Source organism: Dipodomys spectabilis, unplaced genomic scaffold, assembly GCF_019054845.1.
Source record: "Dipodomys spectabilis isolate Male_0828 unplaced genomic scaffold, ASM1905484v1 ptg000089l, whole genome shotgun sequence".
NCBI classification, from domain to species: domain Eukaryota; kingdom Metazoa; phylum Chordata; class Mammalia; order Rodentia; family Heteromyidae; genus Dipodomys; species Dipodomys spectabilis.
The window spans coordinates 3,466,985-3,492,765 of record NW_024870766.1 but is presented as its reverse complement, the minus strand read 5'-3'; the positions used below and the strand labels follow the sequence as shown (position 1 = coordinate 3,492,765).

At 38.0% G+C, this 25,781-nt stretch overlaps 3 protein-coding genes across 7 annotated transcripts in view; 1 reads left to right on the top strand and 2 right to left on the bottom strand.

Annotated features, from left to right (window-relative positions):
• LOC122111812 (EF-hand calcium-binding domain-containing protein 1-like) overlaps nucleotides 1-2,607 on the bottom strand; it is a 9,782-nt gene extending 7,175 nt beyond the window's left edge. For all 3 annotated transcript variants that reach the window (XM_042684544.1, XM_042684542.1, XM_042684545.1), the window contains exon 1: nucleotides 735-2,607. In XM_042684544.1, the coding sequence (XP_042540478.1) occupies nucleotides 735-792 (58 nt within the window). In that variant the 5' untranslated portion in view covers nucleotides 793-2,607. The remainder of the gene's footprint in view (nucleotides 1-734) is intronic.
• The window catches only part of Rbm48 (RNA binding motif protein 48), a 25,555-nt gene extending 18,528 nt beyond the window's left edge, over nucleotides 1-7,027 (top strand). The window contains exon 7 of one of the 3 annotated variants that reach the window (XM_042684536.1): nucleotides 7,016-7,027. The gene's annotated coding sequence lies outside the window, so the exon portion shown is untranslated. Of the gene's footprint in view, nucleotides 1-2,825; nucleotides 2,837-7,015 lie in introns of those variants that run through there. The other 2 variants (XM_042684537.1, XM_042684538.1) reach the window with 2 other exon arrangements.
• Nucleotides 3,780-25,781, bottom strand: Fam133b (family with sequence similarity 133 member B). The gene is made up of 11 exons (XM_042684541.1): nucleotides 25,645-25,781; nucleotides 19,775-19,872; nucleotides 17,452-17,530; nucleotides 16,123-16,197; nucleotides 15,970-16,002; nucleotides 15,477-15,539; nucleotides 14,859-14,951; nucleotides 11,876-11,926; nucleotides 10,840-10,932; nucleotides 6,703-6,750; nucleotides 3,780-5,820 (listed from the first exon to the last, which is right to left on the bottom strand). The coding sequence occupies exons 1-11, from the start codon at nucleotides 25,666-25,668 to the stop codon at nucleotides 5,734-5,736; spliced, it is 744 nt and encodes a 247-aa protein (XP_042540475.1). The 5' UTR covers nucleotides 25,669-25,781; the 3' UTR covers nucleotides 3,780-5,733.

Here is a 25,781-nt window from a genome sequence, read left to right as displayed (position 1 = left end):
AGATCAATCAAGTAAAAATAGAAGTGCTCTCTGCCAACCAATGGGTGAAAGCATCAGATACTGTACTGAGTTTGAGTCTTGGTCTTGGGGAAAAAAACCCAAAAGTGCTCTTAATGATTCTGTAACAGTGGCTGAAATGAACTTCATCGGTGTCCAAAAGATTGAGGATTACCAGTCAATACTTATGCTGAGAAACACAAGATTGCTTAAATTTTTTTAGAACAAGGATTAAAAAGAAAATCTATTAAATCTAAGTACCTTTAGTATGCAAACACTAGCCATGTGCAAAGCAATGTCATTAATTCAGCATCTAAGTATCCTACGTATTTTTTTAATCCTCTAGAGTGATTATCTACCACTGTGGGGTTTGTACCAGACAACTAGGGGTAGTGACTGCAGTAAACCTTTATAATTTAGAAATTCTGATTACATTTCAATATAAGCTCAGCCCTAGGCTAGCAGATTACCTTTATCCCTTATACCATGTAAAATCCTCAAGCTATTTTTACTACATAAGACACCCAAGCATTAAAACACTTTCCGTATACATGCAAACACAATTATTCACTTACCTAACTCATTTTTAAAATAACCTAAATATTAGACATAGACTCTAGTGTTACAAAGTACTTATTAATACCTAAGTAGTATGTTTCCAATTAGTATAACTTAACATTTGTATTTGATTGAACCAAAAATGCTCAGGTAGTGTTGTAAGTCTGGTCAGTACTTACAGCTTTTGACAGTTTTACAGATGGATTCGACTAGTTTCTTCAGAGCCCGCTGCTCCATGCTGAGTTTGGCTTCAACACACTGTACTTCCCAGATAGGCTTGCTCCAAGCTTGGGTGTTCTAAACAACTGCTGATCCCATAGTTCACCACGCCAATCTCTCACTATGGAATGTGACCACAGAAACTTCCTAGCAACTAAACAGAACCTTTTCAAGTAACTGGAAAACCTGGCAGCAATGGTTGCTACCACTCAGTACATATTAGGGGTTTTCATTAAGGTTACTGTGATCTCTGAAGCATTGTGGCAATTTCAGCATATACTTTTCTTGAGGGCTAAACATAATCAAATTAGTGTATCATTCTATTGCTATTCTCCCTAAAAATATTTCTGTATTTGAACATGATAGTTGAGGTGGATGTTTCTCAGCTGATTTCCCAGGCCACAGACCGCTCCCTCTAAGAGCATAACTTTTAAACTCTAACCAAACATCTTTTCATGAGACTCAAAAGGTTTTCAATCTGGAATCTTCTTTAGTGTAAAAACCCATTTTCACCTAAGACTGGTAGGAAAACGTGATGTAAACGAAAGCTCACTGAAATGTCCACTGTTCTAATTGATGTCTAGGGTAATATCTTGGTAGGGAAAAAAACTATTGAGGCATCTGGTAGCCATCATTTTGGTAAGGCAAGAAAATCCTCTGAAACTACTTTTAGGGACGGTTTTCTTTGTTGATGCTAGGGCTTGAACCAGGACTTTGTGAATACTGGACTGACTATGCCCTTAGCCCTAGGCTGAAATTTCTGAATTATTTTTAAGTGTATACTGGAGATTGAGCTTAACATGTCCATTTATGTGTATGTCTTGATCAGCCACACCTTTAACATTCTCCACCTAGCCTAGCCACACTCCTTTTCCCAGTTCCATTTTTACTTACATACATTATTGTAACTGCATTTGCTCACTAGTTACCTCACAGTCAGAGGAAGTTTATGAATAAGTCTTGTTTAAGCTTCCTAATACTCATTTCTGTTAAACTGCTTATTGTTCAAAGGAATTACACCATGGAATCTGTCCTGCATAAACCAGTTTGATTATAGGCATACACACATGCACACATACACGCATGCACACACACATCATACATGCAGATGGCCCTGTATTTACTTGTTTGTATTTTAGTCTAACATCCATGTGTGTGAGAAAACATGACCTTGTTCTTTCTGAACCTAGTTTACTCAGTATGATTTTTCTCCAAATCCATTTTCCTGAAAATGAATGTTTCTGATGGATAAAATTCGAATGTCTATACATACCATATTTCTTGAGAATCAATTATAGGGCATCTGGGCTGTATCTGGTACTTAGCTACTGTGACTAGTGCAGCTCTGAATGAACAAGGTGTACTGGTGCATTTACTGTAACCTGATTTGTATTATTTTGGATAAATGCCCAACAGTGGTAACACTAGATTAGAAGGTAGCTCTACTTCTATTTTTTTTTTTAATAATCTCCAAATTGCCTTCTATAATAGCTGCACAACTTGATGCTGCACATTCTTGATGATGGCCATCCTGGCTGGAGGATGAAATACTTAAACAATTTTTTAAATTAGAAATTAAATGTAGGGCAATATATTCTAGTTCCTCTAACAATTTTTATTAAAGTATAAGAGTAAGTTTTGCTGGGTTCTGGTTGCTCACACCTGTAATCCTAGCTACGTATGAGGCTGAGATCTGAGGACTGCAGTCTGAAGCCAGCCCAGGCAGGAAAGTCTATAGAATTATCTCCAACTTCTCAGAAAGGCCAGGCATGGCGCTGTGGCTCCAGTAGTAGAGTGCTAGTCTTCAGCTGAAGACAAAGAAGCTCAGGGACAGCGCCCAGGCTCCTTGATTAACTTGTGGGGGGGGGAGGGGGGAAAGGGGGGGAGAAAAGGGAGGGAAAGGAAGGGAGAAGGGGAGTAAGTCTTGTAACAAGGTAGATATAATTAGAAAAAAAAAGTTCTCACAAAACTTTCATTACAAAAATAGCAGATAAATGCACGATTTTAAAATTTCTTAAGTGTGAAAATTTTAACCAGAAGTTGACCCTCAGCTCTGAAAGAAAAATAATAGTTCACACTTGTTTTTTGTCTTTTCTTTTTTGGTACAGGGGATCGAACCCAGGATGTTGCACTTGCTAGGCAAGCGCTTTGCCACTGAGCTACATCCCAGCCCTTTTTTCCTTTTTTCTTATGTGGTGCTGGGGAATAGAACCCAGGGCCTCACGCATGCAAGGCAAGCACTCTACCACTGAGCCACCTTCCCAACCCTTCACACTTGGTTTTACCAAGGCTAGTTTGTTGTTTATGATAATAGAAATTTAAAGAATGTGTCTTTAGCACATGTTGATGGAAGAACATGAAACTGTATTCTGGATAAATAAAACTAGATTGATTTTAAAGCACTTAAAACATCTAAATATTGTAATCCAGAGTAACTGAAAAAAAAAAAGCAGAAGTGACATAAGGCCATTCTTTTCTATGTAGATACTCATCCACTTCTGCCAGGTAGTTCCATTGTGCAAGTTACATGCTTTATGTTTATAAAACTCATGAAAGAAAAAGAGTAGTCTGATGCTGTTTTGCAACATTTAACAGCTACAGTATACACAACTGACAACATACTCTGGCATATATATTCTTGTACCGTTTTTGGGAAGACTGTTAAGGTTACTGCCGAGAAACAATGAAATGATGCTTCTCTGAGAATCATCAGACTGAAAAGAAAAAACTATTTGCCAAATCTCCTCCTTCCCCTCATCCCCAATGTCTGAAACAGTTGCTTCTAGTGGGACAGAACTAAGGACCAGCCTATAAAGCTGCACTTGTACACTGAAATATACAGCAAATAAGCTGATGATTTTAATAGCATTTTTACAAACAATTCTGAGAACATAAAATGCCCTCAATTTTATGTACTCAGTGTGCGTAAAAAGCCAGGCACTGGTGGCTCATGCCTATAATCCTAATTACTTAGGAAGCTGAAATTTAAGGATCAAAGTTTGAAGTTAGCAGACAAATCTTCAAGACTTTTATTTTCAAGTAAACAGCAAGATAGCTACACTGAAGATGTGGTTCAAGTGGTAGAGTGCAAACCATGAACTGAGCGAGAGTGTGAGGTCGAGTTCAAATCTCAGTATTGGCACATAAAAAAGTTGTTTTGAGACAGGATCTCTCTATATAGCCCAAGCTAGCTTCAAACTCACAACTACTTCAAACTTACAACCCTTCTGCTTTAGCCTCCCGAATGCTGGGATTATAGGCATGTTACCACCATACCTGGCATGCATACAGGTATCTTTATGAGAAAGCAGTATGAAGCTTTAAGCATTAAAAAACAGAAGGAAAAATAAAAACTCTTGAAATGGTTTGTTTTTGGCTTAACTACTAAAACCTTGAGGGTTTACTTTACCTATTACTAATACCTACTAGTATTTTACCTTTGTAAGTTTACCTGTGACTCAAAGGGAGATGAGAGCACAGCTATTTTTAAGTAAAATAGCTATTTATTCAGCCTCTTGTCATGCCAAAATGCTCTGTGCATATACCACTGTAATTAGCAAACCTTTTGAAACAGGTAAAATTGTACATCAAATTACATTTCTTATTACCTGATTATATAAAAATGTAAAATGAAACAATTTATCAATTCCTTTTAACATTCCTAATAATTCAGCAGAATATCTGAGGCACAAAATCTTAGTAAAATGACACAGAAAGAGAAGTAATGTAATTCTCACTTAAAGTTAACTTACCATATTTTGTTACTAACATACAAAGACAACAAACTTTTAAAATGTATTTACTAAGATTCTGGCAACAGCCTTATGTAACAAGATATAGCATATCAAGCCTGCACTCAACTTGTGTATGGTCTCAGCTTCAATATGAAGCTGTTAAAAAAAGAAATGAAATCCCTGCTTTTTACATGCTAAATATCGTGGCAAATACGCCATTAAACATAGTAATGAATGTAAGACAGCAAGAGTAAGGAGTTAACTAAAGCTAAACATTGCAGCCTAAACAAAATTTATACAAAAAATAAAGGTAACAATCACTGGTTACATAAAATTTTCTTGACTGGTTAAAACTTAACAGTATAAAACATGCATTTTAGAATCTTCAACTATCCATTTCAAAAAGTACCAGTGTCTATCTGAAACTATTCCTCTCCAAAGTCAAAGTGTAGTCAAAATTCAAACAACATAACACATTCTAATGCTAAAAAACATTCAGTTATTATAGATGTGGAGGTAAATTCCGAGCTTTGGGGGTTTTCTCATGCTGCAAAGGGCTTCACATCTCTGACTCACTCAAAGCAGCACACAAAATCCAAGGATGTTACTAAGCTCAGTAAAGGACAAGACTGCTGGCACCCAGCTCTAAACTCCCCAGGAAGCATGGCTGATGTGTCCACAAAAATAGGATGTGTGAGGATCAAAGGCACGCTATTCTGCTAGCTAGATAGCAAACCACCCTCCCGCCTTAAAAGTTCCTTCCCAGGTAAATAAAAGTATACAGGGGAAAAAATTAAAATACACTTATCTACAAGTAAAGATTTTTGAAGCATTAATGTAATCCCTACTTCAAAAATTTTAACTAGAATCATCTGTCATTTCTGACTGCATCTTAAAGATACATCCAGATTCAATTTCTGTTTATCCATAGATATATCTAGTCAAAAGTATTAGCTTTATTCCCAAATGTCTTAACCACTATCATGACTGCAGTGTGTGTAATATCTCCGAGAGTTATCAAGCACAAAGGAGAAAGTAGATGCTCAAAACGCAGGCAGCAATCATGACCTTCCAAACAGCAGCACCTGAGTGGCTACTGTAGAGTCCAGGAATAATTTTAGAAACAAGAAAGTTCATGCATTTTAGTAAATATGTCATAATTTTCACAGTTGAAATTTTCTTAGACATTGCACTTTCTTTAAGGGAATCCAGGTTTTTCTAAATGTTACGATGAATCAGGACTTGAACTAGCAGTCTTCTTTTTCTTCTTTTTACTGTGTTTCTTATGCTTCTTTTTCTTTTTTGTCTTTTCCTGTAATGAAAATTCCACATTAAAGACATTACTACTGAGAAATATGTAAACAAAGAACATCTTTACCGAAGTATGTCTAAGCTATTACAAACAATCCACACAACCAAGGGGAAAAAACATCTCTTGAAAAGTCTATAAACAGTCATAATACAAGGAACAAAAGTTCTTGTCAATTTTTATAAAATAAGGAAAACAAAATCTTAAGCCATTGGCATGTTACCACACATTCTAACACAACTTCTTGTAGAATAAATTTAGTAGAATATTATTACTCATGTTATAATTTCTAAAGGCCACAAAGTAAAACTCAACTGTCGACAAAATGACAGATTTTAGGAAGGGCAAAAATAATTTTTATTTTTAGTGAAATTATTAGAATAGAAAATGCACTGCTATTCTCTTTAATTCTCTTTTCTACTTCTCAATTTTCATAATGGAAGATTGGTTTTAAAAAAGAGTAATCAATATTAGTGCGTCATTACAATGCCACTTTCCTGCTTATTTTCCACTGCAGGTAATGCTTTAAAAGGCTTTTTCTGTTATTCTGGCTTTGGCTGATCTAGAAATAACTTCAGAAGAGAGAAGAAATCACCATATTTTAATGCACCTTAAAAAAAGTAATGTGCAAGTTTGAGCTTCTATTTCTAACAGTAAGACATTAGAATATCTTCATTATCTTAGAAAGGTAGATATTGCCACCAAGGTTTTCTTTCTCTTTCCTAAGCCAATTTGATTCTCTCCTATCCATCAAGTGAAGCTGCTGAGTACCACTTTTCCCAATCCTTTCTTTTTCACAGTAAATACAATGTGTTACCATGACTCATCTTATACTAAACCAGAACAGTCGAGCTGTTGCCATCTAAAAACATAAGAAATACTTGCTGTTGCTCTTTCTCGTTCTTCACTGCTTTTCTTCTTTTTTGCTCGTACCTAAATGTTGAAATTGTGGAGGAAAAAAACCTGTAATTTTTGCTCAATGCACTTTTCTTTCAAACTCTAAGGCATCTTATATATTTTCAAAAGTTAGATGTAAAAAAATCATTCTATCAAATCACATTTTAAATAATCCGTTAGATGACATTTCAGTGAAAACTACATAAAAGCAAGATTTTTAAATCTCTAGTACTATTCCCTTATATTGTCTTTCAGTAACCGCAACAACAAGCAGAGTGGTCTGTGGGAAAAAAATCACGAGCTCTGAACTAACACAGAACAAGATCTGTATCCTATCCACTAGTTCCTCATCTATAAAAAGGAAGGGATATCTGCCTTCCAGGTGCTGTGCCTGGAATACAGCAGGCACTTCTCCATATGTTGCCAACAAATGGTGGATCCACATATAGTGTACTCAGTACAAACCAACTGATAAAAATCTTCATGAGTGACAACTATCACACCATTTCTATTTCATTTTTACCTTTTAAAGTGTTACTTTGGATTTTGTTTACATTGAAACTTGGTAAAGCTCATATATATTAAATACAAATACAAATGAAGACATTTTGTATTAAGCCTTACTTGTTTTATTATTCAATATAAACATAATTACTATAACACTATGAAGTATAAAAATTACCTAATTTCCTCTGTGGGATATGTTTGCTAGGTGACTACATGACAAAAATAGATGGAAGTGTAACTAATAACCGAAGAAAACAACTAAAAGAACAGTCAACAAGCATTAGAAACCATTAAAACTTGCAAGAGTGTGGCAGTTCTTTATAGAAGGCACTAAAAATCTGTTATTTTTAAATAGTATGGAGGTTCCTCAAAAGACTCCACATAGAGCTCCCCTATGACCCAGCAATCCCACTTTTGGGCATTTACCCAAATGACTACAAACAAGATCATACTAAGGTTACCAGCACAACTATGTTTACCGCAGCAATATTTACCATAGCTAAGATATGGAACCAGGGCTGGAAAGGTGGCTCAGTGGTAGAGCGCATGCTTTGAATGCATGAGGCCCTGGGTTCGATTCCTCAGTGCCACATAAGCAGAAAAAAAAAAGCTGAAAGTGGCGCTGTGGCTCAAGTGGTAGAGCGCTAGCCTTGAGGTGAAGAGCTGAAGGACAGCACCCACGCCCAGAGTTCAGGCCCCATGACCAGACCCCCCCCCCCAAAAAAAAGATATGGAACCAACCCAGATGCCCCTCAATAGATGAATGGATCAAGAAAATGTGGTATATATACACAATGTAATTCTATGCCTCCATCAGAAAGAATGACATTGCCCCATTTTTTAGGAAATGGAAAGACTTGGAAAAAATTAAATGAAGTAAGCCAGGTCCAAAGAAACATAGGTCCCATGGTTTCCCTTATTTGCAATAACTAGTATATGTCTGAGACAAACAGAAAAAGTCAGAAAAGATGATGTTAAGGGAAATGAACCCCAACATAAGGACACAAGTGGTTTTTTTCTTTCTTGCTATTGTTTCTAACATATTTATAAGGTACCATGTGATTTTTTTGTTGTTGTTGCTTTGTATGTCCCTCCCCCACAGTATAACCCCTGTTTTCACTTATTTGATGTTGGTATAATTTGGGGAGGGGAAGGGAAAAATCAAATTGTTTAAATAGGGATACAGGTGGACCCATTGCAACAATGAGATGTACAAAATGACAAAATGCTATATTGGAAAACGAATTTTACAACTTTGGTGGGGTGGGGGTGGAGGGAGTGTAGTAGTGGAGATGGGAAGGCAGGGATGGTAGGGGGAAAACCAAAGGAGGAGGCAACGATGCTTGATAAGAAATATACTTATTACCTTGCTCATGTAATTGTAACACCTCTGTATGGTATTTTCACAATTAAATAAAACTTATTAAAAAATAAATGTTATTTTTTTATCATTATAATAACTAGGGAGATAGCAGATATACACTGTACCCATATTCAGACAAGCAGAAGCAAGGGATGCTACGATGCAAGATTTAGAAGTATATCCTACATGACTTTAGAATAGCTTATTAATGATTTACTAATGAATCTGTTTTTATGATACAGAAAGTAAATTTACTGTAAATATACTATAAGTATGAATACAAAGTATCTTGTTTGAGATTTTTTTTGGGGGGGGGGAGGGTCCAGTCATGGGGTCTGAACTCTGGGCCTGGGCGCTGTCCCTCAGCTCTTCAGCTCAAGGCTTGAATCACAGCGCCACTTCCGGCTTTTTTCTTTTTGCTTATGTGGTGCTGAGGAATCGAACCCAGGCCCTCATGCATGCAAGGCAAGGGCTCTACCACTGAGCACCCTCCCAGCCACTTGTTTGGGATTTTAAGATACAATGTTTGCAGGCCACAGAAATAGATACAGGGAAGACTATTTTATTTCATTAAGATTTTCACTGAATTCTGACTACATATTGGAAAGTATCATTAGTGACAATGCCACTAAATACTTATAAATGCATATGTTATGTATCAGCTCTGGCCTGCACTGTTAACTGATACTTAAACATTTATATACTGAAATACACATTATAATTTACTTTTACTTCTTTATATTTCTAGTAGGGGATAGTAATGTAAAAGTTAGTGAGGAGCCAGGTGTGATGGTACACAACTATAATCCTAGCTACTCATAAAATAGAGAAATAGGATGGAGCAAAAAGAAGTTAGTGAGCACATAGTGACATGCCTATAATCCCAACTACTTGGACTGCAGTCTGAAGCTGGCCCAGGAAAAACGATGCCCTATCTGAAAAATAATGAGAGCAAAAGGGCTGGAGGGGGGAGAGAGGGTGTAGTTCAAGTGGTAGAACAGAACACTTGCTGAACAAGTATGATACTCCAAGTTCAAATCCAACTAATAACTCTCTAAATTAGTGTAGTTTATATTAATTGTGAATTTCATCTCAAGGAGCATTACTGCTATAAACTGAGGGCAATAAATCTGATGGGACTGAAAGCCATTATTCACAGATCAAACAAATCAGAAGGGAGACTGATACAAATGAGAAAGGCAAAACTCAGGAGAGTTGAGGAATAGAGTAGGCAGAAATAAAGCTAGGTAGGTCAGATGCAGCAGCAGACTGGCACAGAAAAGAAATGGAATCAGAAAAGAACAGCCCCCCCCCCCTTTTTTTGTGTCCGGTCCTGGGGCTTGAACTCTGGGCCAGGGTGCTATCCCTGAGCTCCTTTTGCTCAAAGTTACCACTCTACCACTTGAGCTACAGTGCCACTTCAGATTTTCTTCTGAGATTAACTGGGCATAAAAATCTGGAGGACATTCCAGCCTGGCTTCAAACCACCATTTTCAGATCTCAGCGTCCTGACTAGCTAGGATTACAAGCAGGAGCAATTGGCAACTAGCTCAAGCTCTCCTTTTAACAAAGAAGATCAGCACCTCAATTCTTTTTTGCATTGTTTGGAGGTGAACATATGGATCTCTAAAGAAAGGTGCAACTTTAATTCAAAATGACTTTAGTTCATCCTTGGGTTAGATTTTCTGCTAAGAGTTATGGAAACTGTAATCATCATTTACTCTGACCCATGTATTCGCTAAGGCCCTTCATAATCATCTCAATTTAGTTGCCACAATAAGGTAATGTAACATGACTTCTATTTACAGATGAGAAAACCAAGGTGAAAAAAATGAAAGGTGACATAATTACCTGAGCAAAATTAACTAAGAAGGGGCTCTAATTCTAATAGGGCACAAAATGTAAGATGCAGATTGTTAGAATGGAAACAGATTGAAGATGGCCTAATTCTCTTTCATTTTATAAATTTTATGTCAACATTTTTATATCTTTCTACTTTATGCTCAAAACAAAAACAGGAAGTTGGATGTGCGCAACATTTTATTTTAACCATATAAAAATTGCTGGGTTCAATTGCTATAGTTACATGCTTCTTTCATATACTCAGAACCTCATTATAAAGATATTAGGAGAGTAAAAATTAGATATTTGGAAGTATGAGAACATATGGAAAATTACTAAATACTATTCATAATAATCGTCTAGAAGAATGCCAAACTAATTCTGAAGGAAGAAACACCATTTCTTTTACTTACTTCCTCAGCATAATCTGATTCTGACAAAGACCCAGATGATAAGGGTTTGTCTTCAGAATACATCTTTCTTTTCTTGCCAAGTCCTTTAAGTTCCTATGAAAAATAAGTGTAATTTAACTCATAAAGATATAATACAAATTTTGTTTCTAATAAAACACAAATACAAAAGATATGACACAAATTTTGTTTCAAGTTCTAAGAATTCTCCCAATCAGAAAATTACCATTTTTTAATTTAGAAATACCTAAAAATGGTGACATTTATCAGGATTTTTAATCATTAATCCTAATAAAGGGATGTTATTAAAATTAAACCTAAAGTATCTACATATGCATTTAGATGTAAAATCCTCCCTATTTCTTTAGAATGGGAAGATTCAATTTCTAGGGCAGCTCAGGAAGAAGTTTGTGAAACCTCTTCCGTATGCACAGCTAAGTATAGTGGTATGCACCTGTTATCTCTAGCTATGTTGGAGGCTAAGATTGGTAGGATTACAATTCCCAGCCAAGCAAGGTAAAATTAAAAAAAAAAAAAAAAGTGCATAAGATTCCATCTCCAGACAGAAGCTGGATGCTATGGCTCACACTTATCATCCTTACAACAGGAGCCTAAAATAAGTGACATTCCCAGGTACATTCCTAGGCAGGAGACTGTATCTCAAAAGTAATAGGTGAAAAGGAGGACTAGAGGTGTAGTTCAGTGTTAGAACTCTTGCCTAACAAGCATGAGGCTGAGTTCAAACCCCAAAACCATACTCCTCCACAGAAAAGTACCTTGAGTAAACAAAAGAAAGGTTGAATTTTCATTATATTTTAAATCTGAGATAATCCATTAAAATACACAAATTCAAACTCACCATAGAAATGTTCTTTTATTTTTTTACCTTCAATAATGAAGCTGTATTAAATATTTTTTCCTTATAACATGAAATGCCATTAAAGCAAAAATAAATGTATTCTTTCATTTACATCAGTTAGTTTCTTGAGGTCAATTAAATGTTGTAAAATAGATTATCTTAAGGCAGTGTGAAAATTACCTTTTCTTTCTCAGTCACATCCTTTGATTTCTTTTTCTTTTTAAAACTATCCTAAACAAATATATATATGTGTAAGTATATATATATGAAACACACAAGTCGATTTTAAATGTAAAAGGCATAGCATTATAGAACAACAAAAAAAAAAAAATGACTTGCTTACGATGGAAAAAGTTTATTTTAAAGTTAGCATATTATTCTAAAACTAAAAGAGAAATCTGTTACGTATTTGCTTATAAGCAAATAGGCTTTATCTGACCATATATCAAATCTGTATACTTCCAAAACTGCCTGAAATACCCATGTGACTTTATGTTGATTTTATTATATATATATATATATATATGTGTGTGTGTGTGTGTGTGTGTGTATGTGTGTATATACATATATATATTTTTTTTATATTTTTGTTTTGTTTTTGTTTTTTGTCAGTTTTCAGGCTTGAACTCTGGGTTTGGGCGCTGTCCCTCAGCTCTTCAGATCAAGGCGAGCACTCTACCGCTTGAGCCACAGCTCCACTTCCAGTTTTCTAGTAGTTCATTGGAGATAAGAGTCTCATGGACTTTCCTGCCAGGGGTGGCTTTGAACCGTGATCCTCAGATCTCAGCCTCCTGAGTAGCTAGCATTACAGGCGTGAACTACGGGTGCCGACTTATTTTATATTGTATATTAATTGTACACAAGGGTTTAGTAGTGATGTTACCACACAAGAATATAATCAACTTTCATTAAATTCAGTTCCTCCTTGCCTCTTTTTTTTTTTTTTTAAGTTTGTAGTGGGTTTTGTTACAATATTTTCCTATACAGTACTTTGATCGTGTTCACCTTATCACCCTCTCCCACTGGTCCCTCACCTCAACTAGACCTCCCCATCTTAATTATGCCACATTATTATTTTAGGTCTAGAATCAGGATAGGTAAGAAAATATTTCCATCTGTTAGGTAGCTTATTTTTAAATAGAATTTTATGCAAATGCCTATCTTTGTTTGCTGCATTTCTAGTTTATACTGTTGCTTAACATCCACCAAATCGATCTGCCTACTCATCAGTAACAGAGGTAAGAAATTTTGTTTTTAATCTTAGTTGCAGCAATTAGTATCCCTGACCTTCAGTTTTTTGTCTATTTTATGGACTACCAAATAATTACTGAACAGGATTAAGAGTGCTAAATAAATTGATAGACAAGTGCATAAAATAGATCCCCTAACATACATTAAGACTTCAATAAATGTCAACTATCATTATCACAAGACTGCTGCTTTAGAAGAAAAATGAGGGAGGAGAACAAGCTTTAAAAAAGCAACATACACTGTATGCAGTGGCACATACCTGTAATCCTTACTACTTTGGGAGGTATAGATTGGGGGAGATTATGTTTCAAGGACAGTCTGGCAAAAAAAAGTTCAAGACTCCTTCTTGACCAACTATGGAACACCTGTCATCCCAGATGTGGGGAAAACACAATGACTGGGTGTTGTGGTATATGCTTATGCTTGTTATCTCAGCACAAGGATGAACAGAAGGATTATAGTCTAGGCCAGTGGGGACATAAGTGAGATTCTAATTCAGAAAAATAACCAGTACCAAAAGGGCTGGTAGAGTGGCTTAAGGTAGAGAACCTGCCTAAACCCCGAGTTCAAACCTCAGCACTACCATAAACCCACAAGCCAGAAATGCGATGAATTTCCCACAATAAATTATGTACATATATGCAAATACTATGGAACTTCTTTGTATCAAGTTAAGCTAATTTAAAAAAGAGAAAAACAACATTTATTCATCACTTTCTAGATTTTGGGCTGGGGTACACTGATTCCTGGCGCAAACTTCAAACAGATGCTTTAGTTTTCTGAGAACCTAGAACTGTGTTTATCAATTTTTGATCTATATCAGATACTTCTAAATGGATGGGTACCTCTATATCAGAATCATATCGTGTATTTGTAAAAATTATGAATTCTTCTTAGCCTAATAAGAGTTACAACATCAGACTTAAGACCCAGGAATCAACCTTTTTGTCTTTTGGGGTACAACACTGAATAAAGTCCGTGTACATGCTAAGCATATACTCTACAATTGAGGCACATTCTTAGCCATTAAAATCAACATTTTTATAGAAAGCCTCACCTAAAATGATCATTAAGGTTTGAGAGACAATTGTGCCTGATCATTTTGGTTACTACGGAAGTACCACTGGACATTGAGCCAGACATTGATTCAAATTCAGAGACATTGATTCAAATTCTAGCTGGGTGAGGTCCACAAGCCTATCACCTCAGCTATGTGCAAGGATGAAAACATGAAGATCTCAGTTCCAGAACAGTGTGGCAGAAAACTCTGAGCTACCATCCATTTAATCAGAAGCTGGGCCATAAGCAAGACCTTATCTTAAAATAACCAGTGCAAGCTGGATGCTGGTAGCTCATGCCTGTAATTCTAGCCACTCAGGAAGCTGAGATCTGAGAACTGTGGTTTGCAGCCAGCCAGGGCAGAAAAGTTTGTGAGACTCTTATCTCCAATCAGCCAGCAAAAAGCTAGAAGTGTGGCTCAAATGATAGATCGCAGTCTTGAGCAGAAAAATCTAAAGGAGACTACCCCAGTCCTGAGTTCAAGCCCCAGCACACACAAAAATTAAAAAAGCGGCTGGAGATGTGGCTCAGTACAAGGCCTTGAGCTCAAAACTCAGTCTACCAAGGCAGGTGGGAAATATATATACTGAATCATCTAATTTAACATTAGCTGCATGAATTTAAACAAGACTTTTTTTCCCCTCTGAACTTCAACTCTGTAAAAATGGGAAAAATCTTATGAGTATATGGAGACAGGAAGATAGGTAAAAAGACTTAGTAGAATTATTAAACAGCATCTGAACATTAGTGAGGTAACACAGAATCTCAAAGAATAAAAATATTGAAAAGAAGATAGAACTAAGAGATGAAATATTTTTGTTATTCAAAATATTAACGATTTAAATAATTTTACCTTACTGTCTGACTCAGTTTCTGACATAGAGCTTTCAGAAGATTTATGTGAACGGTTCTTCTTCTTCTTTCTCCTTTTTGCTTGTTTCTTATCCTGCATAAAACATTTAAAAAATTGCTTTCTCTTTCAGAAATGTAATTATTGCAGTTCACTAATATTAAAATTTTATTAATAAGAAAACTTAATGGAAAGACCTGCTTGTAAACATGCATTTTTCCTTAGTTAATATTTATAATGTAACCAATCACTTTCTTGGTTTATAAAAGTCAAGTGAATTCAAGCACATATAATCCTTAATTAATATCTAGTCAAATAGCATTTCAGATTTTTCATATTTTTCTTCTTCTGATACTTTAAATAAATCAAATATATTTTTTAAAAGTAAGAACATAATTTTAAAATATGTTTATATTATATTACATATTACATAATATTTATAATATAATTTTATAATATTATAATTTTAAAATATAAAAGATAATTTCATTCATTCATGTCAGTCCTATAAGTTATAATTATTCACAATCTGGAGGTAAACATTTCTAATTGGTACTTCACAAGTTTCATATTAAAAAGTATAAAGACATTATTTTATGAACTATTCCAAGTGAACCTTACCTCATCTTCAGAATCTGAAGAACTGCTGGAAGAATCAGAGCTTGATGAAGAAGAAGATGAATACTTGACCAAGCACAAAACAATTAAAGCTTGTGAGATGCGGGAATTGTTTTCATTTATCAAGTCTCTCAAGTACTTAGTGAAATCAATCTAGTGTCTGAGAAATAGATGCCATATTCACAAGATTTAAATATTAAAATGTAAAAGTCTCACTTTCATTCTCCCTTCAAAAATCTCACTGAGGTGACAATTCATATGGCAATGGTGATCAATTGTCTTCTTCAACAGCAGCAGAGAAGTTACAAGGTTATAAGGAGGTTGGCATCTTGTTATTGACAGAACACTGCTACTCATCACAGCCAAATGACCTCCAGGCTGCTTGACTCATCTAGTCTTAAGTGAGCTTTAGCATACAGATTAAATAAATTACTTTTATGTTTTTAAATAGACTCTTTAATTGCAGTATTTATAAAAATAGAAAACTTTTGCTCACCCTACCAGCTTTCTTCTTTTCTTTTTTCTTTCTCTAGATGGAAACAATAAATATGAGACTAAGTTGATGTTAGTTTTCAAATGCATCTATTAATGGTTTTAGTATGAAAATATGACTGAGATTAAGAATAGCAATAAATTAAAACGGTATTACCTGTCTTTTTTTAGATGAGCTCTCATTTCCACTTAATAGTTTCTCCCTGTGTTTTTCTAGCTCTTTCTTCCAGTTCTGCAAAATAGTTATAGATACTATCAGAGGTTGCTGATCTCTTCTAAACAGACAACATATAGACACCCAGTACTTTCTCATACCCATGCTGTTTTTCAAGCACCTTTGCTTCTAATTAGTTAACAGATACTATGGCTTGCAGTGGTGTATACTAGGGCTGCGTGCCTGTGGCCACAGCTTCTTGGGCAGCTGAGGCTGGAAGATTGAGCACAGGATCTAGAGCCCAGCCTGGGCAACATAGTAAGACTCCTCTCTCAAAATGAATGAATGAATGATATTCTAACTGCTAGCGGCTCACATCTACAATACTAGCTACTCAGGAGGTTAAGATATGGGGATTGAGGTTTGAAGCCAGTGTGGGCAGACCAATCCAAGAGTCTCCTATCTCCAGTTAACCAGCAAAACACCCAAACTGGAGGCATGGCTCAAATGGTAGAATGCCAGCTACCAACTGTGAGCAAAAAAGCTGAGAGTATTCAAGAATCTGGGTTCAAGTCCCTGTACTAGTACAAAGGGGAAAAAAAACAAACACAAACCCAAGCAACTCTTAAGTTTCCATCTTTCATTTTATCACCAAGGAGCCTCTACTTGCTATTTTGGTAGAGTACCCTACTGAATATCATATAGAGAAACAGATATGGTCACTGAGGCCACAGACTGTTTTCTTTTCAATTAAGATAGTTAGATTCTCTTTCCAGAAAATAGTTGAGTTATAGACTATGGTTAAACCATACATATATATTTGCAATCAAAATACACAAACAGCACTATAGACACTATGGAGATTCCAGGTTAAGATGGAGAATGGGGAGAGTGGGGTGTTCCTAGGACTAACATCTCTTTATTTTATTTTTTTGGTGCTGGTCCTAGCAATTGAACTCAGGGCCTGGCTGCCATCCATGAGCCTTTGGGCTCGAGGCTAGCACTCTACTTCTGGCTTTTTGGCAGTGTTTTGGAGATGAGTCTCATAGACATTCCTGCCTGGGCTAGCTTAGAAATATTATCCTCAGATCTCAGGCTCCTAAGCAACTAGGATTACAGGCACGAGCCACTGGCATCAGCCTATTTTAATTGTTAAAAGAAAGTATACATTTAAACACAAATATGTATTCAACTTAACACTATTACTGGTAAAATGAAAAGATGTCTTAACCTAAAGAACTATATCCAAATGGTTGGTTAATTAAAAGTGAAACATATAAAAAGGATTTCACTTTAGAAGATTAGTCTCTTTAAGAGATACTGTTAACAAACCTCATTCATTTTTTCTTCAAATTCAGCCAAAGCCTTGGAGCCTTTCTTTTTCTTTTCGAGTTGTTCTTTTACTTCCTCCCTTTAAAAAAAGCATGTGCAAATAAGACTTCAAGCACTTCAAATAATATGAATGTTCACAATTTCATACTTAATAGCCCTCCATTCCAATGTTGATATATTTCAAATTTGTTCATATCATTTAGATAATCTATTGTGATTATTATCATTCCTCTTCTAGACATGGAATGTAAGATTTAACATGGGACAGCAACACATACAATACACCGCTTATACACATATTCACACATCCTCACAACAACCCTGTGAAAAAAGGTAGTATGTGCCCCCATTTTATAGAGAGACTAAGTTTGCAAAGGGTAAGAAATCTGTCCAAGGTCATATAGCTTCAGTGTTAGGGTGAACTAAGAACTATCTAACAGGACTGATACATTTTTATTACTAAATCTCCCATTCAGTCATGTACCTGACACATTTGCAGAGATTTGAGTTCTAATTGTTAGAAAAGCCTGCTTATAAAACTTGCCCAAAGTGGGCATCTGGGAACTGGGATTTTGGAGGCTTCTTACCATTCTCTGATTATGAATGGTTTACTTAAGAGTAATCTGTGTAGGACAGTATAGGCTCAAGAGTTGTTTCCTTGAATTTCAGAATGCACACCCAGCCTGTAAGTAACAACTCTGTGTATCAAGTCTCTAATCAACCTCTCAGGCCAGCGACATTTCATGTGCTGTCAAACTCCCTGTTGAGGGAATTAAGTGTGTCTTTCATAATTATAATTCCATTAGGTGAGAACCCTGGAAGCCAGTGCCAGGCCTCTCCTGGTCTCCCCTGCACCCTTCCTTTTCTTTTGCTGATGGTCTCTGGAATCTTTTCAGGTCATGATGTTACCAGGCATAGAACTATCTGCTGAGACTCCTGTGACTTCTCTTACGAATTATCTAACCCAAAGATTATCTTAAAGACCTCTAACACAAAGGTAATATGATTGCTTGAACACTTCCCCTTTAAAGTTCATTCCTTCTCTTTAAAGGTAAAATGTACTTTGTTTTGGAATAATTTATTTCCTGGAAAGCTGCAATGGTTAACAGCAGCACTTATGCACACTACAGAGGTCAGACGGCAACAGTTACTTCTCATTTAGCCCCAAACAAATCTCCTACAATAAGCACACCCTTCAACACTAGTTACTCAGTTTTCAGTGCTTTCTTTAAAGGACTCTGAAGCTAGCATGTAGAAGCTTGCATATGGTACTGCATATGGTACTACTTGCATATGGTACTACTAACAAGGAAAACATACTAAAAAATAAGGCATGTACTAAAATGCTTTATTTATAAAAGATCAGAGTTACTTAGTAAATGTTTCTAACTTACCGAAAAGCCTGTAAAAGGCTGAACATTAACCTTTTTAAAATTTGGTTAACTCTCAATAAAGGGCATGTTTACTCAAATCCCCAATTTTAGGTAGCTTAGAAAATAACAAAGTAAGGTTTTGTTTGTTTTTTGCCAGTCCTGGGATTTGAACTCAGGGCCTGCACACTGTCCTTGAGCTTCTTCTGCTCAAAGCTAGCACTCTACCACTTAAGCCACCTCTCCACTTCCGTCCTTTTCTTCTTATGTGGTACTGAGGTACTGAACCCAGGGCTTCATGCATGCTAGGCAAACACTCTACCACTATGCCACAGTCCCAGCCCCAAAGTAAGTTTTTTTGTTTTTGTTTTTTTAAATGGGATACAGATTGGTTGGAAAAGGTTACCCATCAGTGCTTAAGCTGTATCAGGTGGTAAACTGCCAAATGTTTTAGTTATGCAAGTGAAAGAAGCATGTCAAATTGTTTTTTAAAAGCCACTCGAGCCCATGCCTATAATCCCAGCTACTCAGAAGCAGAGATCAAGAGCATTGCAGTTTAAGGTTCAGTATCAGGAAAAAAAAGTCAGTGACAGTCTATCTCAACAACTAAGCTGGATAGTGCTCATCAGTATTCACAGGTACATGGGAGGCACAAATAGACTGCAGTCCAAGCTGGCCCTGGGTAAAAATGTGAGGCTAGCTGAAAAACAATAATTGTCCTCCTGGCAAACTTCAGGCCCTGAGTTCAAACTCTAGTACTACCAAAACAAAAGCTATCCAGCAACGAGTTTTAAGAAGGGGCTGGGGGTTTAGCTTAGCGGAAGAACGCCTGCCTGGCAAGTGCAAGGCCCTGAGTTCGGTCCTCAGCTCTGGAAAAATAAAAATAAAAGAGTTTGAATCAACTATAAGATGTTAATTAAAAGTTATAAATGAGTAAAACATTTCACAAATACCAGGTAGGTCTTGGTCGATTTAGATAATCCTGGATTGTTGGCCCAGAAGACTGAATTGGCCCCCTTGATCTGGCCATTGCTATTGGATTCATGTAGGCCTTGAAGAAAGAACACAAGTATTCCATTAAAACAAACATTAAAAATATAAATGCTCATTTATATGACATCCTTTATAACCAGTGATTTGATGAAATAATGACACCTCTCCCCTAGTGATAGCTTTTTTGTGCTTTATCCTAAAATGAAATACCCCGTGAAGGTGATCACACTGTGCTTACTAGTAAATTAAGAAATTTAATTCCAAAGAAGTTAAAAAAGATTTAAGTCCAAGTTTACTGTGTATTGTACAACCCAAGAAATACTATGACAGCCACGCCCTGTGGCTCAGACCTGTAATCCTATTCAGGAGGCTGAGATTCAAGGATCTTGGTTTGAAGCCAGCTCAGGAAGGACTCTTATCTCCAATTAACCACCAGAAAACTGGAAGTGAAGCTGTGTTTCAAGTAGTAGACTGGTACTGTTGAGCACAAAAGCTCAGGGACACTGCCTGAGTTCAAGCCTCAAGACCAGCACAAGAAAGATTAAATCGTAAATAAAAATAGGGAAAAAAAATGGGACTTCAGGGGAACTAAAATGTTAGACATCAAAAAATGAAAAGATACAGAAAATACTTTCAGGTCATATATATGATAAAAGAATACTATCTACAGTACATAAGAAGCTGCTATAACTTAAACTCCCAAATAACCTAATTCAAAAGAAGGCAAAAGCTGTGAATACATGCTTCTCCAGAGATAGTCAATGGCAAATAAGCACATGAAAAACAGCTTAACATTACTAGTCATTAGGAAAACTCAAGTAGAAGTATATGCCTGTAATCCCAGCTGCTCAAGAAGCAGAAGGGCTGTGAGTTCAAGATCAGATCGGGCAAAGTAAGCAAGACCCTGTTAAAACCAGAAGGACTGGGGTAAGAGGGCTTTGTGTGTGGTTTAAGAGGTACAGCTGCCAGGCACTTATGGCTCACACCTGTAATTCTAGCTACATACTAAGGATCACAATTCAAAGCCAGCCTGGGTAGAAAAGTCTATGAGACTTTATTTCCAACTAGTCAGCAAAAAAAAAAAAAAAAAGGAAGTAGAGCTATGGCAAGTGGAAGCACCAACCTTGAGCAAAAGAGCCATGGAATAGCACTTCCTGAGTTTAAGCCCTAGTACTGGCTCCCTACAAGAAAGGAAGGAAGGGAGGGAGGGGAAGAAAGAAAGAAAGGAAGGAAGGAAGGAAAGAAAGAGGGAGGGAGGGGGGAAAGGAGGGGGGAAAGGAGGGGGGAAAGGAAGGGGGAAAGGAAGGGGAAAGGAGGGAAGGAAAGAAAACAAAGGGGAAGGAAGAAAGGAAAGAGCTCTTGATATGGAAATGTTTGCGATTTCTTTAGGGAAAGGCACAAACAACTTATCAAAAAATTAAGTATACTGTCTTAAATTCGTATAAAGTTTTCTAAATCAGGATTCAGGTGCAACAAAGTATAAAGTGAGACATTCCCTTTCACCATTTCATGTATCGAAAAACAGGTTTTAAGGAACTCAACACCTTTATGAAAGAAAAATATACACATTAATAAAAATCAAGGTAAACAAAATTACAATTCAGCCACAATACTGCCACTCCAATAAACAAAACTAAACAGTGCTTATGTAGAAATCCACAGAGTGCAATGCTAATTTTCATTCTCATTCTTAAAAAGTCACAATATTTACCATGTATAACAGTTTCAATGTGTGCGCGTGTGTGTGTGTTTGTGTGCATGCGTGCACACTGGTCTCAGGGCCTACAGCTTTTACTCAGCCTTCCCTCAGCCTATCCCTCAAGGCTGGGGCTTTACCACTTGAGCCACATCTCCACTTCTGGCTTTTTGCTGGTTAATTGGAGATAAAAGTCTCCCAGTTGCCTGCCTGGGCTTCAAACTATATCCTCAGATCTCCACCTCCTGAGTAGTCAGGATTACAGCCAGACTTCAATGTTTTAACATACATTTTTAAAATACATCAACATTCTTATGTATCTAATATTTCATCACACTACTTTTCCAAAGTATAGATAAACCTATCGTTTACTTCAGAGAAAAATATTAATAAAGCAGTACTCACATGTTAGGAGAACTAATTACAGATAATTAAGGTACAATTACATGAGCTACTATTACATGGTAAAACTTACTTTTAAGTTTCTGAATATAAACAAACACTCCAATTCCTTCTATTATTTATTAAGTTTATCTTATGTGCTCAGTTCCATGCAAAACAATACTGTGTGCTCTTACTTAAGCGATGATGCTTTAAAATAATACTCTTCACATTAAGGGGGTGAGATATTAGTAAAAATTACAATTTAAGTCTGGCACCAGTGATTCACACCTGCAATCCTAGCTACTCAGGAGGCTGAGATAGATATGAGGATCATGGTTCAAAGCCAGCCCAGGCTGAGAAGTCTGTGAAGCTCTTATCTCCAATTAACTACCAGAAAACCAGCAGCAGCACTGTTGATCAATATAGTAGAGTGTTAGTCTTGAGCAGAACAACTCAGGAAAAGTGCCTAGGCCCTGAGTTCAAGCCCCATTACCCAATGGGGAAATAAAAGCAATTTAACATCTCACCACAACTTAATCATATAAAATGCTATGCCATGGCCTGGGAAGGTAGCTCAGTGGTAGAGCGCTTGCCTTGCATGTTTGAGGCCCTGGGTTCGATTCCTCAGCACCACATACACAGAAAAAAAAAAAAGCCAGAAGTGGCGCCGTGGCTCAAGTGATAGAATGCTAGCCTTGAGCTGAAGAGCAGAGGGACAGCGCCTAGGCCCAGACTTCAGGCCCCACGACCAGACCCCTTCCCCCCCCCAAAAAAAAATGCTATGCCTTGATAGTTCACACTTTCATATTCGTAGGTGACTATAATTGTCTGTGGCTCCAAATGAGTTTGGTAACAGGAAAGGATTTGCTAATAAAAGGATAGCAAACTGGGGTCAAGAATATACATATGGGGGCTAGGAAGGTGGCTCAGTGGTAGAGTACTTGCCTTGCATGCATGAGGCCCTGGGTTCGATTCCTTAGCACATAAGCAGAAAAAGCTGAAAGTGGTGGTGTGGCTCAAGTGGTAGGGCGCTGGCCTTGAGCTGAAGAGCTGAGAGACAGCGCCCAGGCCCAAATTTTAGGTCCCACGAACAGCAAAAAAAAAAGAAAAAGAATAGAAAGAAAAAAAGAAAGAAAGAAAGAAGTGGGGCAGGTACCAAAAGAGCAATGCAGTACAACCACTAACATACAACCTACAGCAAAAACATTGTTGTTTTTGAGTACCAGTTTTTACCTAGAGGACACATCTATTTTAAACAACATAAACTAACAGAATACAAAGGAAACTTCCAGAAACAACAAGCCCATTATGAACTTGGTTTCCTTTAGAAATGCTGAAAATTAAAACGTTCATTAAAAATACTGTTCAACAATGTATACATAAATGGAGCCCTGATGTAATCTGTGGACGCTGGGTAATCATGTGTCAATAATATGGGTTCATGGATTGTTAACAAAAGCACTCCTGTCCATGTTGATTAGGGAGGCGGGTGTATGGAAATATGTACAGGGGAATGTTCTGTACTTCCTGCTCAATTTTGCTGTCAACCTGAAATTGCTCTAAAAACAATGTTTTTCAAAAAACTATCCAACCTTAATGTTTTTAAAAATAATCCAATCATTTCTGAAACCATGACAGTATTATCAGCATAAAAAGCCCCAATTATTGACAGCCTCTAAAAAAAGGGCAGTATTTCCAGAGACTAACACATGTTACTGAAAAAAACAAATTATGGCAAAACTATGGAACCAGAAACACCAATGGCCTTTGTAAAAAGGGGAGGAGTGGGGAAAGAATGACAGAGCACAGACATTCTTAAGGCAATGTAATATTCTGAATGGTATCATAATGTGGGTGCATGTTGTAAATTTGTTCAAGCCCACAGAATGTACCAACAGTAAGCACTACTCCCTTAGCACTGACAATCAATTGTAACCACTCTGTTGGGGGATGGTGATAATGGAGAGGCAATGTATATGGGGGAGAGAAGGTACATGGGGTATCTGTTATCTCCCTCTCATTTTGCTGTCAACCTGAAATTGCTGTAAAAGAAATCAAGAGTTCTGATGCACTGTCAGATAACACAGTTTTGGTCCCTGTCTAAATAATCCCACTAATCTTCCATGCAATAAGGAAACTAAATTACAAATTGGATTATCCATGTCTTACATTTGTTAATTTCACTTAGTCTTTGAAGTTCAAACAAAAAGTTATCTGAACACTGTGTGCCCTGACAGCATACCAACATCACACACTGAGTTATTATCAAAATGCTCAGCTGGCAGCCTGTGGCTCACGCCTGTACTCCTAGCTACTCAGGAGGCTGAGCTGAGGATGGTGGTTCAAAGCTAGCCCCGGCAGAAAAGTATGGGAGATTTTTATGTCCAAATAGACACACACACGCACACGCGTGCCAGAAGTGGAACTGTGGCTCAAGTGGTAGAGCTCTAGCCAGGAGCAAAGAAACTCAACGATAGCTCCCAAGATCTGAATTCAAGTCCCAGAACTCTGCTCTGCGCCCCCACCCCACACACATACTCCAACGCTGTAGTAAATGAAGCTAACTTGATATTTTCCAAACGTCTAAAAGGGATCATGTAAACCACAATTTCTCAGTAAAGAAACAACTGAGTCCTCTGAAGGAAACTGTATCCAGTTAAATGATTTCTAAGCTTAAGAAGACTTAAGGAGACTTAAGCCTAGTCTAAGCTTAAGAAGACGAGCCTAGTCGGGTGGCTTACGCCTGCAATCCTATCTACTCAAGAGGCTGAGATCTAAAGATCGAGGTTCAAATCTGGTGAGAGCAGGAAAGTCCCCGAGACTCTTTAAAGAGGCCGGAAGTAGGGCTGTGGCTCAAGTGGTAAAGCGCTATCCTTGAGTAAAAGAAGCCCAGGGACAAGTGATCAAGCCTCGAGTTCAAGTCCCAGGACCGGCAAAAAAAGAAAAAAAAAATAAGAGAAAGAGAGAGGAAAAAAAAAAAACCAGAAAAGACATTACAAGGGCCCAAACAGTCTAACACCTCACACCTAAGGATGTCCCTGAACCCCAACCATTTCAACTCCTGGTCACCAACAGCGACCTCATCAGCAACCAGGAGGAAAGAGCTGCCCTCAACCTCGTAATCACGGATTTTGGCCACAGTGGTTCCTAAGCGTTCTCCATGAGGAACACTAGGTATCCTTCCACAAGCACAAGTCCCTGGAGCACGCACTCGCTGGCTCTCGGGACTTCCGTGGTCCTGACTATTCTGCCAGGCTGTGAACCACAAGGAGTCCCTTTAGTATGCGAGCAAGCAGGTTCGCACAAGTAGGGTCGCAGAGTCCACGGGGCAACTCTCCTAGCGAGCCCTCGCGCTCCTTGTCCCCGGGGGTGGGGTCACCCCCGGAGGCCGCCGTGCCCGCGTCCCGCGTGGGTTCGCCAGCCACGGGGCGCCCGCCGGGGCGAGCGAGGCCCACGGAGGCGCCTCGGACTTGGGAACGAACACTCAGGACCTTCCGCTAGCCCTGGCGGCTCCTCTACACCGTGCTGTTTGGCTCCGGCGGGAGCGGAGGGGAGCGGGCAGGGCTGGGGCGCCAACTGCGTGTGCGGCGCACGCGCGCGGGAACGGCGTGGGGGAGGGCGGGGTGCCGGGCGTACGGGCCCCGGTCCGAGCGCGGCCGCGGCCCGCCGGCCTCCCCGGCCGGGGCCAGGGGGCCGGGCGCCGGGCCTTGGCAGCACTCATCCCGTCGTTCTCCCTCATCAGATACTCACCACTCGGTTGTCCCGCTTCCCCATGACGCTGGGTCGGCCACACGGCACGAGAACCCCGGCAGGATAAAAAAAAAAACAAAACACGAAACCCCACAACAAAACCCAGGCCACAAGCGCAGCCGAAGCGGGCCCGCCGC